Source organism: Hemiscyllium ocellatum, chromosome 2, assembly GCF_020745735.1.
Source record: "Hemiscyllium ocellatum isolate sHemOce1 chromosome 2, sHemOce1.pat.X.cur, whole genome shotgun sequence".
Lineage (NCBI taxonomy): Eukaryota > Metazoa > Chordata > Chondrichthyes > Orectolobiformes > Hemiscylliidae > Hemiscyllium > Hemiscyllium ocellatum.
This window is the reverse complement of record NC_083402.1, coordinates 90,512,642-90,532,377: the sequence shown is the minus strand read 5'-3', so window position 1 is coordinate 90,532,377 and position 19,736 is coordinate 90,512,642. Positions and strand designations below refer to the sequence as shown.

At 40.3% G+C, this 19,736-nt stretch overlaps 1 protein-coding gene across 6 annotated transcripts in view; it reads right to left on the bottom strand.

Annotated features, from left to right (window-relative positions):
• The window catches only part of dapk1 (death-associated protein kinase 1), a 253,471-nt gene that overhangs the window by 48,279 nt on the left and 185,456 nt on the right, over window positions 1-19,736 (bottom strand). For all 6 annotated transcript variants that reach the window (XM_060838328.1, XM_060838343.1, XM_060838320.1 and 3 more), the window contains 4 exons: window positions 18,134-18,211; window positions 10,343-10,565; window positions 7,405-7,593; window positions 4,579-4,776 (listed from right to left, as the gene is read on the bottom strand). In XM_060838328.1, the coding sequence (XP_060694311.1) occupies window positions 4,579-4,776; window positions 7,405-7,593; window positions 10,343-10,565; window positions 18,134-18,211 (688 nt within the window). The remainder of the gene's footprint in view (window positions 1-4,578; window positions 4,777-7,404; window positions 7,594-10,342; window positions 10,566-18,133; window positions 18,212-19,736) is intronic.

Genomic DNA, 19,736 nt, shown 5'->3' with positions numbered 1-19,736 from the left:
TGGCTGAAATACTTCAAAAGCCACTTCCAATGCATGAAATAGCGAATTTTAAATTTAATTTACATGATGTGAGCATAGACGGGCCAGCATTTATTGCAAACTTTAATTACGCTGGAGAGGGAGGTGGTGAGCTATTCTCATAAATTGCTGCAATTCTTGGGTTGTAGGAAGAACCTCAGTGCTGTCTGGAAGTGAATTCCAGGATTTTGACCTGGTGCTAGTGAAGGAATGATGACATAGTTCCAAATCAGGATGGTGAGTAGCTTAAAGGGAATTTGCAGATGTTGTTCTCAGTGAGAAGCGACTGAAGAGGATTCTGGGAGAAGTCAGCTGGTTTCGAGTAGGAGCCTTACTTTGATCAGCAGCTGGGAACCAGAACCAGAAAGGCCAGAGGCAGCAGGTAAAAACTTGAGCTCAGGGCATTGACTTTGATACATCACACGGGAGTATTGTGGGAGCTGCGCTTCGTTACATCACAAGTGCAAAAATGATATTTTGGACAGAAGGGTTCCTGATTGGTAAGCTGTGGTCAGGAGATTCTATTTTTTCATACCTTGGAATTCCATTAACCAAATACCCATGAGTTTTTAGAGTATTGGGATTTACAGTAGTACCTACAGTGTTGTTTACAGAATATTGTAATTAATATTTGTTAGTGAGGATCCAACACTAGGATCCATCTCGTTAACTAATTTAATTTAATAGAAATTTATTTTTATTTAACTAGTTGCTGGGGCTGAAAATGGCAGTGTGGTAGCCTGATTCTCCTGCAAAATGTGGGACATAATTCAGTTTGAACATCCCTGACAACTACATCTACAGGAAGTATATCCAGTCCTGCTCTTGTAAGACCACATGATCGTTCGCAGTCGCAGTTGGATACACTTAAGAACATGCAGGAAGTGAAAAGTATCCACAAGGAGGAGTTTTAGAGGCATGGTCACCCCCAAGTTTCATGTAGAAAGATGGGTGACTGCTCTAACAAATGTATCGTTTTGGATATTGTTTGGGTTAGGGGTGGGGTGGGTGGGCAGTGATGGTGGTGACTGCCTGCCAGGCAATGGTGACAGCAGCAGTGCAATAGTGGTTCCACAGCTGCCTCTGTTGTACAGAAAAAATGGTCAAAGTGCAGTAGTAATAGGGGATTCCACTGTCGGGAGTACAGGTAGATGTTTCTGTGGCTGTAAAATAAATTCTAGGTTGATATATTGTCTCCCTGGGGCTAGCATCAAGGATGTCTCCGAGCAGGACATTCTCAAAAGGGAGGGCAAGAAGCCAGAGGTCGCATATGCAAATTGTACTAATGTCACAGACAGAAAAAGAATGACAAAGTCCTCAAAGAGATTTCAGGAAATTAGGTATTAAGTTGAAAAGCAGAACCGCTAAGGTTGAAATCTTGGGATTACTCCCATGTCATATGCGGTGAGGCCATGAATAGGAAAATAGGAATAGGAAAACAATACAACTAAATACATGGCTAAAGAGCTGGTGGGGGAAGAAGAGCTCAGACATATGGATCATTGGAATTTCTTCCAGAGCAAGTGGAACCTATACAATAAAAAGAACAAGTTGCATCTAAACTGCAGCGGCATCAATATCCTGGCAGGGAGGTTTGCTAGTGTTACTTGTGAGTGTTGCAGTGTGAACTGGAGCTATATGTCAGCCAAGGGAAATGGCCAAAGAGGAGTTAGAGACTCAGGCCAGCAAGACTCAAAGGGAAAACCAGGGAGAAAGGTTACTGAACAGAACAGGACTGGTGGTCCGAAGTGTATTTGTTTTAACACAAGGTGGACAACAGGTTAAAGTGTGGATTAGAACATACAATTGTGATGATCTTGGTAGAGAGGGGTTAAGATTGGCAGCTTAACATTCTGGGATTAAATGTTTCAGACGAGATAGAGAGGGATGCAAAAGAGGTGGGGGAGTTTGAGTCACAAAATGGGAGAATATCACAGCTGTAGATGAAGGGCTTATGCTCGAAACGTCGAATTCTCTATTCCTGAGATGCTGCCTGGCCTGCTGTGCTTTGACCAGCAACACATTTGCAGCAGTGATTTTAACTTACCCTGTATTGACTGGGACTCCCTTAGACCCAGAGGCTTGGATGGGGATGGGTGGAATTTGTGAGGTGTGTCCAGGACAGTGTTTTGAAACACTATGTAACTTGGGACGTGGCCATACCAAACGAGCCTGGCCAGGCAATCGAAGTTTTGGTAGGGGTGCATTTCGAGAACAGTGACCATAATTCTGTAAATTTTGGGTTACTCACGGATAAGGATACGAGTAGCTCTCAGGTCAAAGTACTAAACTGGGAAAAGGCTAACTACAACAATTTTTGGCAGGTCCTGTTTGAGGGTAAACCCACATCTGGCATATAGAAATCTTTTAAAGGTCAGTTGATAAGAGTTCAAAACCAGCTGTTCCTGTGAAAATGAAGGATAAGAATGGCAAAATTCAGGAAACCTGGATGATAAGAGAAATTACGAGCTGAGTCAAAAAGGAATAGGATATATATGCAAGGTTTAGGAAACTGAAAATAGACAAATTCCTTGAAGACTATAATAAAACCATGAAAAGAACTTAAACAAGGATATCAGAGGATGAGGGGCATGGATAGGATAAATAGACAAAGTCTTTTCACTGGGATGGGGGAGTCCAGAACTAGACGGCATAGGTTTAGGGTGAGAGGGGAAATATATAAAAGAGACTTAAGGGGAAGCTTTTTCACACAGAGGGTGGTAAGTGTATGGAATGAGCTGCCAGAGGATGTGGTGGAGGCTGGTACAATTGCAACATTTAAGAGGCATTTGGATGGTATATGAATAGGAAGTGTTTGGAGGGATGTGGGCTGGGTGCTGGCAGGTGGGACTAGATTGGGTTGGGATATCTGGTCGGCATGGACAGGTTGGACCGAAGGGTCTGTTTCTATTCTGTACATCTCTATGACTCTGACTCAAAGGGCCAAGCTCAACCGTACAGGCATGGAGTGCTGCCTCACCAAATTGTCATTGGCAAACAGGATTAAGGAAAATCCCAAGGTGTTTTACACATATACAAGAAGCAAGAGAGTAATTAGGGATAGGGTGGTAAGGACAATGCAGTGAATTTGTGCATGTAGTTGGAGGAAGTGCATGAAGTCCTTAATGAATACTTTGCATCGGTATTTAGAAAGGATAAGGATATAGAGGAAGGTGAGCCTCGGTAGGGGAATGCTGATATTCTTGGGATTGCTACTACAAGAAAAGGTTTTGGGTGTTTTGAAAAGCATTAAGGTAGACAAGTACACAGACCTCATGGGATTGATTTCAAGAATACTGAGGGAGGCGAGCGATATGATAATATGATCAAAGTATACAGGCGAAAAGTGGGAACAGGATTCGGAGTTGGATGATCAGCTTTAATCCTACTGAAAACATCCTTCTTTAGATATGCAACTCAACTGTACAAGCTTAGAGTGCTGTCTTGTACAATTGTAGCAAGATGGTATTTCTCTTGTGTTCCAATCCCCTTGTAACAAAAACATTTCTATTTGTTTGCTATGCCTACATGTTAACTATGTAACTGGAGAAACTCTGCAGAACTGGCAGTATTTGTGGAGAGAAAGAGAGTCACATTTCTAGTCCAGTGATGCTTCAAAAGATCATTGGATTCAAACGTTAAGTTTATTTTTAAGCACTTATTGTTTTTGTTTCAGATTTCCAGCATCCACAGTTCTTAGATTTATCCTCATTCTGTGATTCTTGGACAAGGACACATAAATCCCTTCAACACCACAACGTAACAGTTTCTCAAGATTTAAACAAATGATAATTTCTCCTATTCTTCCTGCCAAAATCTGCCACCTGCTGTCCCACTTTACTAATCTGGTTAAACCCCTTTCCTACCCAGTTTCGTATCAACAGATACATTAAACTCAGTCCGTCAACAAGGTCATTCATTTAGATGGCAACAGCAGAGAATGATAAAATTTGAACTGAAAAACTACAGAAGGTGCAACAGTTGGCTTCCACAGACATAGAACTTGACTACCAGCTAAGGGTTCCTTCATGACTGAAGCCCTTGAGCTAAAGGTTTTTTGCAGCACCCAAGGTACATACTGTCTGCCCTAAGAGTTAGAACATAGAACAGTACCGCACAGTACAGGCCCTTCAATCCACAACGTTGTCTCAAGCATTTATGTTAATCTAAGGTCAACCTAACCAAAACACTCCTCAATTTACTGCTGTCCATGTGCTGGTCCAGCAGTGGCTTAAATGTCCCTAATGTCTCTGATTAAAACATTTTCAGTACGCTATTTGTTGAACTATTACTGTGGTGCATGAGGAGAAAAAGAAAGCTACCCTTAGCTTTTATTGAAGACTTTAAAATGAAACACTAAATTAATCAGTAATTGGCAAACTTAACCCAAGTGTGTTATTTTTTCAAAGAATCAAAATAAACTTTGAAAGAAATAAAAATTTCTTCTATATTAAGATTTTTTTGGGGAAAACTAAATTCTCATACACTAAGGTTCAAAAGCTTCCTTTCACAATTGTCGGATAAGCGTATTCTGGGAATAATGCATGAATTGAACCTTACCTAAAGGATCTTCAGCTGGAATAAGAGATTTGAGGGAATTGAGCCAAAAGGTCACTTGATTCAGTTGCATTTCATATGGTTCCTCTAGACTGAAAAGCACCATGTGGATAGCAGTGGAGTCATTTGCAGCAAAATAATCATAACAGCAATAGTAGACAGGATTACCAGAGAACTCCCAGACACTAAAATCGCCAACACCTAAAAGAAATTCAATGCTCAATTATCCTGAGCTGACCAATACATTTTTTAAAAAAGACCATATGTTAACAGTCTGATTCATTTTACTATTTAAAATTGCTGAGCAGAAAGCAGTGGTAACAAGTCAGTGATTCCCAAACTGTGGATTTCAGATCAGGTTTGTGAGAACCAAAACCATATTAACCTTATATAGTGTGGCATTATCTAGGAGTTTCAATATAATCTAGATATTAGGTAAGCTCTATTTCCACAGGGACATGAAACAGGATATGCAAATACATTGAGAGGATGATTCTGAGCTGGGAGTATATGTTGCAAGGTGCAGTCTCTTTGGAATAATGTAAGAGCCTGTTCCGAACCGTCCAATCACCTTCTGCCATGCTTACTGGCCGCCAAATGCACATGTTCCATCTGACACTCCCAATCATCATCCAGCCATTAGCTATGTGGATCAAATATAGAAATCAATTGGCATGCTTCTCTAAAAAGTTGATATATTTTCTCATTCTCTTGAAGATTCTGATTCTGACCTGGGAGAATTTACGAATCCTCAAACATCATGTCCCAGCTTTGAGGATGATTGTCGGCCATTTCATTTGGTTGCAGACAACATTACATTCAAGCTGGCACAGGTTCAAGGTGGGGGGGGGGGGGGGGGGGGGGGGGAAGGTTTAGGAGAGAAGTGCAGGGAAATCTTTTCATACAGCGACTGGTGTGCCTGGAAAGCAATGCCAGCGGAGATGATGGATTGGCATGGATTGAGGATTGGCTGTCTGACAGAAGGCAGAGAGTTGGGATAAAAGGTTCTTTTTCGGAATGGCAGCCGGTGACAAGCAATGTCCCACAGTGTTCAGTGTTGGGGCCGCAGCTGCTCACGTTACATATTAATGATCTGGATGAAGGGACTGGGGGCATTCTAGTGAAGTTTGCCAATGATACGAAGTTAGGTGGACAGGCAGGTAGTACTGAGGAAGTGGGGAGGCTGCAGAAGGATCTAGACAGTTTGGGAGAGTGGTCCAGGAAATGGCTGATGAAGTTCAACGTGAGCAAATGCGAGGTCTTGCACTTTGGAAAAAAGAATACAAGCATAGACTACTTTCTAAATGGTGAGAAAATTCATAAAGCCAAAGTACAAAGAGATCTGGGAGTGCTAGTCAAGGATTCTCTAAAGGTAAACATGCAGGTTGAATCCGTGATTAAGAAAACGAATGCAATGTTGTCATTTATCTCAAGAGGGTTGAAATATAAAAGTAGCAATGTGCTACTGAGACTTTATAAAGCTCTGGTTAGGCCCCATTTGGAGTACTGTGTTCAGTTTTGGGACCCAGACCTCAGGAGGGACATACTGGCACTGGAGCGTGTCCAGCGGAGATTTACACGGATGATCCCTGTATTGGTAGGTCTAAAAACGAGGAACGGCTGAGGATCCTGGGATTGTACTCATTGGAGTTTAGAAGGTTAAGGGGAGATCTAATAGAACCTTACAAGATAATACATGGCTTGGAAAGGGTGGACGCTAAGAAATTGTTTCCGTTAGGCAAGGAGACTTGGAACCATGGGCACAGCCTTAGAATTAGAGGGGGTCAATTCAGAACAGAAATGCGGAGACATTTCTTTAGCAAGAGAGTGGTGGGTCTGAGGAATTAATTGCTGCGGAGTGCAGTGGAGGCTGGGATGCTAAATGTCTTCAAGCCAGAGACTGATAAATTCTTGATGTCACAAGGAATTAAGGGCTACAGGGAGAATGCGGTAAGTGGAGTTGAAATGCCCATCATCCATGATTAAATGGCGAAGTGAACTCGATGGGCCGAATGGCTTTACTTCCACTCCTATGTCTTATGGTCTTATGATGAAAGCAGGCACATTAACAATGTTTAAAGGCATATTTTGACAGACACATGAATGGGAGGCGGACAGAGGGATAGAAACTGCACATAGGGAATATGTAGTGATCTAAATAAGGAATAGGTACAGGCTTGGTGGACCAAAGGGCCTGTTCCTGTGCTGTATTGAATTGAATTGAAGCTGCATCATGCTTGCACCAGATTTGTAAACATGCCTGTTTCCAACAGGGATCATTATATAGCTGCCCATAGCAGATTTCCTCACTAAACCACTTATAATAAAGACTACGGAGAGATTTCATGAATTATGGCTTTGGTCAGCTAACTCAACCTTGAACTGGAATTTTATTTTGCTTCTTCCTGATTAAATGGCTTAGATACTCTACAGCATCAGGACAGCACTTGTTTGATAAATGCTACCAAAGATTTAAACAAACTGCCACAGTAATTGTTGTACATGAAGAACAAATTGATTTACTATGATCTTGAGGTAAGTGGCGAATTAAACTTAAATTAGAGACATACTGCAAATGAAATTAATGCCTTTTAAAATGCAGCTTCACCCACTCAATTTTACACAGTAATAACACAGCCCAGAAACTAAACAGCTTTCTGAATATGATAAGCCTGTTGAGATTTCAAATAGCAAAAACAATTAAGCATGTTTTATACAATAATGGATTCAAATTTCATACTAGCTCTGTATTTAAACTTAATGACTAAGTAGCCAGTAAAAAGGTCAGGAGTTCCGAGTTAGCTCTATTGTAAAGTAAACATTTCTTACCATTAACATTAGCATGTTGTATGTCAATTGCTTTAGTAGACTGGTCATCAGTTACATAGTGTAAATTGTGTGTAGGTGAAACAAAAGCCTGTAGAACGCCTTTGGTTAGACTTGGTTCAAACATCATGCTCCGGCTCCTTACACTGACATTTTCACAGCCAGGGTACAAGTTTGAAATACTCACTGAAACTTGAAATGAGAAGTTAATCAAATATGCTGCTAATAAAGGCAACGGCTCTTGGTCCAAGGTCACCATCTAAATAAAAGTTGTAAAGCTTCTTAAATATAAATTATTCAAATTTAATTCAACTTTTCAAAAATATAAATTATGGCCCAGGTGTGTGAAAGGCATTAACTGATACTAAACCGATATCAATTGGAGCAGCAGTTTGGTGCTATGCAATTGGACATGTCCCCTTTTTAAATAGAGAAGGGGAAAGAAAAGTCAGCCAGTAACTTTGGGATTATTTTTGGAGTGTATTGACTGTTATTTATAGGCGACAACACAACCAGTTCACATAGAATGATGAGATGAATTATTAATAAACACCTCTAAAAAGTAGTTTGAGAGATAGATAACAGCCAAGACAATGGGACAACTTCCATATATTTCAAATAATACCATGATGCATTTTTTCATCCAAGTGAGGGGGCAGATGGGGGCCTCAGTTTATATGCTGCATCTGAAGGACAGATCTTCTAACAATGCAGCAGGTTCTTTGGACTGCAATGAAATCACAACCAAGACAATAGCTCATTCCCAGAAACTGCCTTGAATCACAACCTTCTGATTCAGAGCCAAAGGTAAACCAAAAAGACAATGATTCATTACGGTATAAGGGATGGCATTCCCAAGCTCCCTAAGCTTTGCCATTGTGAATCGTTACATCCAATCTGACTTCACTACCTTTGTGCTTCAACTCTAGCTCAGTTGGTAACACTTCTGTCTGAGTTGCAAAGTTCCACTTTAAAGGCCCACTCCAATACTTCAGTACAAATATCAAAGTTGGGACTCCAGAACAGTACAGAAAGCTTGTCACATTGTCAGAGGCGCTGTCTTTCAGAGGTCAAGGTTTGGACCTTTTGCTTGAATGTAAAAGATCCTATGAGATTATCCTGAAGAGCGAACTATCCCCTGGATCCTGGCTAATATTTAACTGTCAGTGTCACAAAAGTAGAACACCAGGTTATCACATTGCTATTTGTCAGTACTTGCTGAGTGCAAATTGGCTGTCGCGTTTCCTAAATTATAATAGTGGCCAATTAGGCAAGGAAGTCAAAGAATATTGGGGTTAGATGGAAATGCACATTTCAAACTCAAACACATCTCTCATGACTTTTTTTTAATGTTAAGGCAGACAAAAAGGACATACATGGCTTACTTCTGTTCCTAATTTGTACACTTATTAGACTACATTTTGCAAAGACTGTATTTGCTTTAAAATACTTTGGAAATGTCTGGTTGGTGTGAAAAACACAAGATAAATGCAAGGCTTCTTTGATTTTCTCATAATTCCAAGAAATTTCAAAGCAGCTCTGGAAAGGTTTGCAATTAAACCTCATCTGGCGATGGAGGAGACCATTTCCTCATGATGGGGTTTATTGCTGTCCAGGGGTTAGACCTGGGACTGATGTTACTCCTAGCATTTTCACTGAAATCCAATGGATGATTGCAGGCCCACATAAAAGTGCTTTTGTAAATCTGTTTCCAGAATGAAAGGGACATATTTGGCAGGAAGAACATTAGGGATACAAATCATCAGACACTTTAGATAGCATACTTTATGACCAAAATTAAGCTATTAATATAAAAATCACTACAAAATCCTACTGTTATAGCAGACCGAAAACACAAACCATATCCTGCAAAACTGAAACCATAAGCTGTCTTTTTATTAGTAATATTTTACTTGGATTTTGACAGGCTGGTGAGCATAACCTGTTAGTACTGCTAAGTTCACTTCCATTAATGGATTTCAAAGTCTGCTGGTGGAATAAAGTAGTCAGATTTTGCAGCATTAACATTTGGAACTGACTCATTGACGCCTATGTTTCACTATCCAAATTAAACAACATCAAATTATACAAGCATCTTCTGACTCATATCAGGAGAGATTCTTTGTATCAATTAGTTCTGTCCTCATTTCTACTTATCCTTTCTCGATTTAGTAAAACCACAAGAAATAGGAACAGTAGGTGGCTATTTAGTCCCTTGAAACTGCTTCACCAATAGGATCGTGGATGATCTGACATTTCTCCTAATAGCCTTCCTGCCCTTACCCTGCAACCCTCGATTCCCCTATTGATCAACGATCTATCTATTTATCTCAGCCTAAGTATGAACAAGGACACTGGATTTCCTTGCCACAGAGAGCTGTAGGGAGGAGCAAAGACACTCAATCCTCACAGAAGAAATTCCTTGACATCTCTGTCTTAAATTAGTACCCACACATAATGGGCACACATAAGGTGAATAGCAAAGCTCTCTTCCCTATGGTGTGGAAGTTCAAAACTAGGCGGCATATTGTTAAGGTGACAGGGGAAAGATTTAAAAGGGACATGGGGCCAGTTTTTTTTCCACAGAGGGTGGTTCTTAAGTGCAATACTCTGCCTGAGGAAGTGGTAGATACAGGTACAGTTACAACATTTAAAAGACATTTGAATGTTACATGAATAGGAAAGGTTGAGGGATATGGGTCAAATGCAGGCAAGTGGGCCTAGTTTAGTTTGGGAGGCTTGGTCCGTGTGGACTGGTTAGATGAAGGGTCTATTTCCATGCTGTATGACTCTATGAGGCAGTCACATCATGATTTGGGAAATGGCTGTTTTGATAGGTCTCAAAACATGACTGTGTGATTGTACCTGTAGGGAGAAGCACAATTATAATACCTACGTTATGGCTATCCTTCACATTGTTGTTTAAAAATATTAAGGATACCTGTTGGCTTTGACGATAGTGGCGATGGAGGATAACGAGTTGAGTTGGTGGATGACAGCCTTGGTCTGCGTCTCCTGAAGAAACTTCGCAGGAGCCCACATTTGAGAGATTCTACAAGTGCCGTTTTACCTGTTCCTGAATTTCCAAACAACTTCAGTTTTATTCGGGCTTGGGAATTTTGAGAATGCCTAAGTTGCTGAATGAACATGCCTCTATGTGTGTCCTAAAGTAAAACAAAGCAACAGAATTAATAGAGGTTCACGGTTGACATTGTCTCCATGGCATGTCACCTAAGATGTTAAGGAGCTTTAAGCAGTTATTTTTAGTAACGAGTTAATATGTTCATTTTTGTTTCAATAATGCACAATGGAAACTAAGCCCGGCAACTTTGCTAAAATAATAAAGTGGAATTTGCCACAAATGTCAGCAACAGTGAATTCATGAATTTCACTGCATAAATTTAGATCACAATAAATTAGACAAATTGAAATCCTTCAGTTTATACTGTAAGGAGCACCATTCATGTACATCTGCTTATAATGCAGCACTAGGCAAAATGAAACTGGATAAATCTGGAAATGCTAAATAGAGTACAGGTACCTTCCTTCCGGAGAGGAGAATGAAAATATGCATGCACTTATAAAACCAAAACATGCTATAAAAGTTATAACGCTCTATGCAAGCAACTATCAGTTGGTGTAATGCCTACAAAATACTTAATCAGGAAATAATAAAATGTTAGAATGGTATCAGAACGTATAGGTGAAGCAGTGCTATTCTCTGGCTATGCAAAAATGTTCTCAGAGTTGTTATAAACATTGCCACTGGAGGGAGTATAAAATTAAAAATCACAACAGGTTATAGTCCAACAGGTTTATTTGGAAGCACCAGCTTTTGAAGCACTGCTCCTTCGTCAAGTGGTTGTGGAAAATAAGATTGTGAGACACAGAATTTATAGTAAAATTTACAGTGTGATGCAACTGAAATGATATATTGAAAAAGACCTGGATTGTTTGTTAAGTCTCTCATCTTTTAGAATGACCAAGCTGGTTTCAGTTCTTTCATATGTAAATCCCAAAACGTTTTTTTAAAAGTTACATTCTCAAGTGAACTTTAACAATAGGTGCCATGTCAGCTTAGATAATGCATGAAAATGTGAGCTTAAAGTCTGTCTGTCTATGTCCCAATGCTCAGACTGACACTATTTCTACAAAAAGGATTTACAGAATCTTACATGGATTCATACAATTTTTTGAGCAAAATTAAACGTATTTCTGCAAGTACAAACTCACCCCACATGCATGCGTGTGTCTGTGTGTGAGAGTGTAAAGGGGTACAAGTTTGTGAGAGGGTGAGCGTGTGGGTGTGAGTGTGGGGGGTGTGTATGTATGAGCAGATGAGAGAGCTTGTATGTGAAAGAGGGTCTGAGTGAGTGTATGGGTCTGTAGGAGTGCGTGTGCGCGCATGTGCATACAAGCAAGAGTGCACATCATGCAGTGGTGTTACCTGTAGTGTGACATGAACCCAAGGGCCCGGTTGAGGCCATCCCCATGGGTACCCAACTTGGCTATCAGCCTCTGCTTGGCTACTTTGCGTTGTTGCCTGTCCTAAAGTCTGCCTTGGGGATGGTCATCCGAATGCCCGAGGCCAAATGTCCCGGACCGCTGAAGTGTTCCCAGACTGGGAGGGCACTTCTGGCTGGTGATTGTTGTGTATATACTCCTTTCCAATCACAGGTGGGCTGATTGCTCAGGCTTGTGAGGCATCTTACTCCAGATGATATAAATCACTGGAAATCATTAACAACAAAAAGTGTTTTAACCAGTATTTTCATCAGAAATGTGATGGGTGTGGAGGGGTTGGAAGAATAAAAAAGGAAGGTCTGGGACAGATAGAGGTATTAAATGTAAAATGATTACATGATGTCATTGACCAAAGGAAAAGATAGTGCTCATGACTATAATAATGAAACAAAGAAAATGTCCAGATGGGTGTGAATGACAGAGTAATGAACATCTTTTTCCAATTTTTTAAAAGCAAAATCATGACAAACAAGAATTTGATCACTACTAGGTGTTCACAGCATAAGAGGTGGTCATTCAGTCCTTCATGTCGACACTACAGAGGCTACGGCTATGCAAGTGAATATCTAAATAATGTCCACATGTTACAATACTTTCACAGCAGCAAGTTCCAAATACCCATGCTGTCTAAGTTAAAAACTTTACTCTCTAACTCTCTTCTTGGCCTTCTGGATGTCTTACCTTATATCTATGCCTTCTAGTTATGGTCCCCTCTACTACTGGAGAAGAAATGCTTTCCTATCCAACTTATCCAAGCCTCTCATTATCTTATAAATGTCTGTCAGATCCCCTTTGAACCTTCTCTACTCCAAGGATAACTATCCAACCTATCCAATGTTTCCTCATGTCAGTCCCTCCAGCCTACACTGTGGATTACAGAGGCTGTAAAGTGCCAAAGGAAAATGAGGTACTGTTCCTTAACCTGTTCTGTGCTTCTCTGGAATATAATTTAAGACCAATTTGGTGAATTAAAATGACAAGCAACTGGAAGCTCAAGGTCACGCTTGCTGACGAGGCAGAGATGTTCTGTAAAGGGATTTGGTCTCCCCAGCATAGCGATTGCATTGTGAGAAGCAATTACAGCAGACCAGACTAAAAAAGGGACAAGTAAATTGTTGCTTCATCCAGATGGAATATTTGAGTCCTTGGACAGTGAGTAGAGGGGAAATAAAAAGGGCAAATGTTTCTCCTGGTGTGGGAAGGTACTGTGGAATGTGATAAGATGAGATGTTAAGGTGATTGAGAAGTAGACCGGGCTTTTGAAAAGGGTTCAATCCTTTAGGTACTCTGGCAGGAAAAGGTAGGAGTTGAAGCATTTGGTGGTGTAATTGAAGTGCCAGAAAAGATGGAGCATGATCCTTCAAACATGGAGGTAAAGCGGAACAATCATGGTTCTCGAAACAAGAGAAATGGTTGAGAGCAGCATCTGAGAAATGGGTTGACCACAGTTCAGGGTCCTGTCAACCATAGTGAGGGAAGTCCTTAGGTGAAAAGAACCACTTTCATCATTTCTTGATCAGTTAGGAACACAGGGGCAGTAGTAGACCATTTAGCCCATTGAGCATGCTCCACCATTCCATACAATGACGGCTGGTTATCAACATCAACGCCATTCTCCTCCACACTATTCATATATCTTTTCACATCAGTGCCTTTTAGAAATCTATTCAGCTCCACTTTAAGCATTGCCAATTACTTAGCCTCCACAGCCCTTTTAGATAGAGATGTCCAAACATTCACAACTGTCTGAATAAAACTGTTTCTCATCTCAGTTGTAAATAACTTTCCCTTTATTCTGAGTGTCCTCTGGTTTCAGGCCCCCCCAGCCAGGGGAACCATCTGACCTGCATCTATTTAAGTTCTACTGAGTATTATTTAAGTTCTATTGAGATCACTTCTCATTCTGCAGAACTCTGGAGAATACAGGTCCAGTTTCCAAATCTCTCTTCACAGGATAGTCATGCCATCATGGGAAAAATTCTAGCAAATCTTTGCTGCACTATCTGTGGTGATGATATCCTTCCTAAGATAAGGAGACCACACCTGGAGAACTGCCCACAGTTCTCCAGGTGTGGTCCAACCAAACTTTTAATATAACTGAAGCAAGACTTCAACTTATCAACTGCTTTTCTCTCCAGAAATGCTGCCAGGCCTAGTGAGTATTCCCAGCATGCTGTTTTTATTTTATATTTCGAGTGTTTGTGATGCTTTAATGCTTGTTGTTTCTCTTTTCTTCACTATGATATGGAGGGCTACTTTGTCAGAGATATTGGATATAACAGGTCGCATCTTACTTTGCAACTGGAAGGAAAATATTGTACACCACTTGAAGAAAAACAGGGGGCTTTCCTAATATCTTGGCCAAGATTTAGCTTTTACCCCATGTGTCTAAAACCATTTTATCTCTGTTATATGTGCCTAGATTGGCTGCCTTCTTTGTGTACGGTACAAAATCACAGTGAGAATACTTCTAAAGCACTTTACCACTAGTGAAGCACTTTGAGACACCCTATCAATGTGAAAGATGCAATACAAATGCAAGTTATTTCTTTTAGCTTTGTCCTGCACAGGCAAAAAGGGATGGAAGAAGCACACAAACTCATACAGCATGGAACCGGATTCTTTCGGTCCACGCTGCACATAATCCCAAACTAAACTAGACTCACCTGCCTGCTCCTGGGCCAAATCCTTCCAAACTTTTCCAATTCATGTACTTATCAAAGTGTCTTTTACAAGTTGTAACTGTATCCACACCCACCACTTCCTCAAAGTTCATGCCACACGGGAACCACCGCGTGCAAAACATTTGCCCCTCGTGTCTTTTTTAAAATCTCTCTCCTCTCATCTTAAAAGTATACTTCCTAGTCTTGAAATTCTCGATCCGAGGGAAAAGACACCTACCATTAACCCTATCTATTCCTCTTATGATTTTATAAAGCTTTATTCTTGAAGTGCTTCTGTATATTAAGAGAACTTTAATCACTGGAACCACATTGGCCTAAATGTAAACAAAAAACCCCATATATTTTGTAATTGAAAAGCTTTTCTAATATTTAGAAATTGTAATAATAGGCAACATTTGTGGTAACTACTGTAATAGAATTACAAAATAAAATGTATGGAATTGGAGCTGCTGAAACCTTCACATTATCCATATGATTCATATTGAATAAACCTGTTGTTTGTATGGCGATGATTATTATACCACATTATGGAATCGTTTCAAGAACCCCTGAGACTCAATTGCTGCAAACTCCACCTCCAGGCTTGATGGCACCACTGGGCAGCTTCAGTCGGCTCGTGGTGAAGAAACTCTTCAGAAGATATAATCTGAATCTGGATGAGGTGGCAGCTATGGCATTTTCCTTAATAAGGGCAATAACAAAGTAAGATGATGCCATGTCTCATGTGTCTCTTTCCCACCTTCTTGACAATAATGATGCAAGCTGAATTGGACCTGGAGGATTACGTTCCATTGCAACAAAACTGGAAATACAGATGATCATTTCATCCCAAAACCCTTTTGTTTTATAACTTGCTAAGTTTTGTTTTGGCTGATCATGAACAGCTGCAGCTGTTTTGAACTGGCCTTACTGCAGCAGTACTATCTTTTTCCAAACACAGACACGTAATTCTGCACCCTAATTTGTATTTGGACAAAATGAATCACTGAAAATTTGACAGAACTTGGGAGATTCCAGCTTGCAGACTCTCATTCAGCTGACAAGTATTCTGAGCGGGAAAATGGCCACTTACATTTCTCATCATCAATGGAGAAGATAATCTGCTGAATGGACAGGTACAGTATGATGATCTAAAGGTGATCAAATAGACCCACAGAACAGAACATAGTGATGAATAAAATCAGACCAGTGTTGCATTTATATTGCAAAACAACTACTACAAAAAGATGCTGCAATATTACTGTTGTGAAGATCAAATTACTTACTTATTGGTTAGTTTTGTCAGATCAACTTTAAAATCAGTTTCCAGATACATAATTGGCTCCAATCACAAATGACCATTTCAAGGGTCAGCACCTACTTCAGTCAAGTGTGCACTAGCTAAATGAAGGAAATTCAGCTTAGCTGTGGAACAAATGTATCATTTCAACAAAAACAAATTGCTGGCAAAACTCAGCAGGTTTAGCAGCATCTGCGGGAAGGAAGCAGAGTTAACAGTTTGAGTCGAGTGACTCTTCGGTAGAAGTGGCAGCAGCTTGGAAAAAACTGGCATTAATGCTGAAGATGAGGTTATGAGAGTGAAGGCAAGTGAGTGGATAGGTGGAGATGGAGCCCAAGAGCGAGATGTGCAAGACGTAGGTACAGAGACTACGGATGGCAGGCCAGGACAGAAGAAAAGCTGAATAAGTGATAATGAAAATTAAAGGTGGCAGAGAATGATAGTCTGCAGTAAAAGCAGTCTATGTGATGGCAGGATTGGGTTTGGGAGTGGGAAACATGGAATCAGTGTCTAAAGTTATTGAACTCTATGTTGAGACCCAAATACTGTAGGGTCCCCAAGTGGAAAATGAGATGTTGTTCTTTGATCTTGCACTGATGCTTGGCGAAACACTGCAGTAAGCCTGGAACAGAAATATTGCTATTGAAGTTCCATGCAACTAGAAGCTTTGGATCATTTTTACAGACAGAATGTAGTTGTTCAGCAAAGCGATCACCTAGTCTGCGTTTTGTCTTCCCAATGTAGAGGAGCGTTTCCTAGCTGCTCTCAGTTCTGATGAAGAGTCGACAGAACCATAGAAATGATACAGCACAAAAGGGGAGCATTGGGTCCATCTTGTCTATGCTGACCCAGCCACCCTTTCAAATTCCATTTTCCTACATAAGGCCCATTGCCCTGCAACTTGCACCATTTAAGGTACAGATCCAGATACTTTTTGAAAGAGTTTAGGGTCTTTAGCTCTGCCACCAACTCAGGCATGAAATTCTAGACAACTACCACCTTCTGCGTAAAAAAGATTTTCCTTGCATCCCCTCTAATCCTTTTGCCATTTAGCATGAATCTATGACCTTTGATTTTTGAATTCTCTGCCCAGGGAAACTGGTCCTTTCTTCTGCTCTACATACACCCTTCACAACTTCACAATTTTGTATACATCAATTAAATCATTCACTCCTCAGCCTTCTCTATTCTAACACAAACAACCATAACTTCTCCAACCTCTGCTCATAGCTACAATTGTCCATTCCTGGCAGCATTCTGGTAAATCTACTCTGTACTTTCTCCAGAGCAATTATGCCCTTCCAGTGACTAGAACTGCACACAATCCTCCATAATCACCTGATTCTCCACAATCACCTGATGAAGGAGCAGCACTCCAAAAGCTAGTGCTTCCAAATAAACCTGTTGGACTATAAGCTGCTGTGTGACTTTTAACTTTCTGACTGTGTAATCCTCAGCTGCAGTCTGACCTCCTTGCCAAACAAGACTGGATTCGAAACATCAACTCTGCTTTCCTGTCACAGATGCTGCCAGACTGGCCGAGTTTCGGCAGCAGTTTCTGTTTTTGTTTCAGAGCTCTAGCATCCACAGTTCTTTACTTTATTGAAATGTATCATTTTAGTTGGTTATCCTGCATTGCTGCTATGCTTATTTACATTGGTAGGTTGGTGAGATAAAGTTACAAAGGGATGTGGAGCTACAATGATAAATGATGTTGAACTGTATATCAACCATAATCTAACTAAGTGACAGACAGGCTGACTGGTCCATACTGTCCCAAGGATTCCCTGATATGCTTCACCTCCAGTAATTCCTGATTGAAGGGCTTATGCCTGAAATGTCGATTCACCTGCTCCGCCTTTTCAGCACCACATTCTTGACCCTTTACCTCCAACAACACAATTTCAATTATCTGATGGAATGAAGGCTTTGCTGTTAGGGTTGATGACCATGAACGAGACGTCTATTTGCTGGCATAGTGTTATTGCAGAATAGGTGTTATTTTCACCCATAAATAGTTACAAGGGTACAATGTTCACATTGCACCAGAAAAAAACTTTTTATTTCTGACAAAAGTTAAACTTAGAATGGTACAGTTCTTTAATTTTTGGTTTAATTGCCTGACCAATTCAGGCTCATGGTGTTACCACTGTGGGAAGAAAAAGCACAAGCTGCCAAATGTGTTGCAAAAGGTGTGTTAACACCTGTTCGTTATTAAGGTCCCCAATTTACACACATGCATTACCTTTTTAAGTCTGGCAAGTAAGTTGGCGACCTGTTCATGCTGTTCTGCTCTCGCAAGATCTTCTGAAGTTCTTCCGTCCTGTTAAACAACCAGCAATCAATTCAATTAGCTTGATTTCTACTTAATTTCATATTTAATCAACGAAAAGTCAGTGTTGGCAACCTGCATATTTCATTTTCACACACTTGTGCTAGAATATGACAGATAGCAAACTGTGTTAGCAGATGCTCAGTTAAGAGCTGCTAACAATTCACTCAGGAAGGTTTTGAAATGAACCAGATTTATTCCACTGATTGCATAATAATTAGTTCCTGCTGTAACCACATTAAAATACAACATTTCTGGATGAATGCATAATATGAGTAAATGCCTGCAGAGTCAAAGAGGAATAAAAAAGCTTCATAAAACATCCGCGGATCGCATTACAATTGGCAAGAATATTAGCATATTTTTCCTGAACACTAGTGATTTTAGATGAAGAGTTTTCCAATTTTGTACATCACTTTTATTTTATTTGGTACAGCTCCAGTAATGATAATTACATGATAATACCTTAACCTATAATTTAAGAAATAATTTTCCTAAATCTTTCCTGACTCATTGAATCATACATTGCAGGTGAGTAGCGAGTCAGCCTATTGTGTCTGTGCTGGCCATATCCCTTGCATTTGCTCCATGGCTCCACCAACACTGAAGTCTTTTCCTTTATTGTCCATGCAGTTCTGAATTCTTCACCTTGATAGCTACCCAGGAAATATTAAGTAGGTAATATTTGTATCAACTGCGCAACCTACATAACAGATCAGCCTCTGCTCAACTCTCCAAGCCCCTTGTATTCACTCCAAGTACCTCTCACTCTGACTCTCCCACCCCACCCAACATAGCTTAATCATTGGTAACCTTATCATCACCTTGCTATTCCACGTACCCATATACCTTACTCACAGTCATTCATTAGCACATTGAAAAACTGTCTATATGTCCCAAAACTTTTTGTGTATTAGTGAATGAATGAACTTACCTGAACATGGCAGCTAATGTTGTAAAGAAGTGGCATATTTGGAATTCTCCAACAATCCTACACTACAAAGGATGACTCCAAAAACAGGTACATAAGAAATAAGAGCAAAGTAATCCAGCTCCTCTAGCTTGCTCTGCCATTCAAGAAGATCATGACTGATTTCATCATGGGCTCAACTTCACTTTCCTGCCTGATCCACATAAACCTCCAATGTGCTACTAATTTATTCGATGTCCCGGCATCCATTGCACTCTGAATTTTATAGCTTCATAACCCTTTGACAGAGGTGATTTCTCCTCATCAGTGTTTTAAATCTGCTACCCCTTCTAAAATTATGACCTTTGATTAGAGATTGACCCATAAGAGGAAACATTTTCTGTGTCTATTTTGTCAATTCCACTTTATCTTATTTCGTCCTTAATTAAATCTCGTCTACTTCCATACTCCAGACAGTATAGGCCTATACTGCTCAATTCCTCTTTGTGACACAAAAACCCTCACTCTGGGTCTCAATCTAGTGAATCTCTCCACTGAACAGCCTCCAGTGCAACTATATCTCTCAAGCAAGGGAACCATAACTGT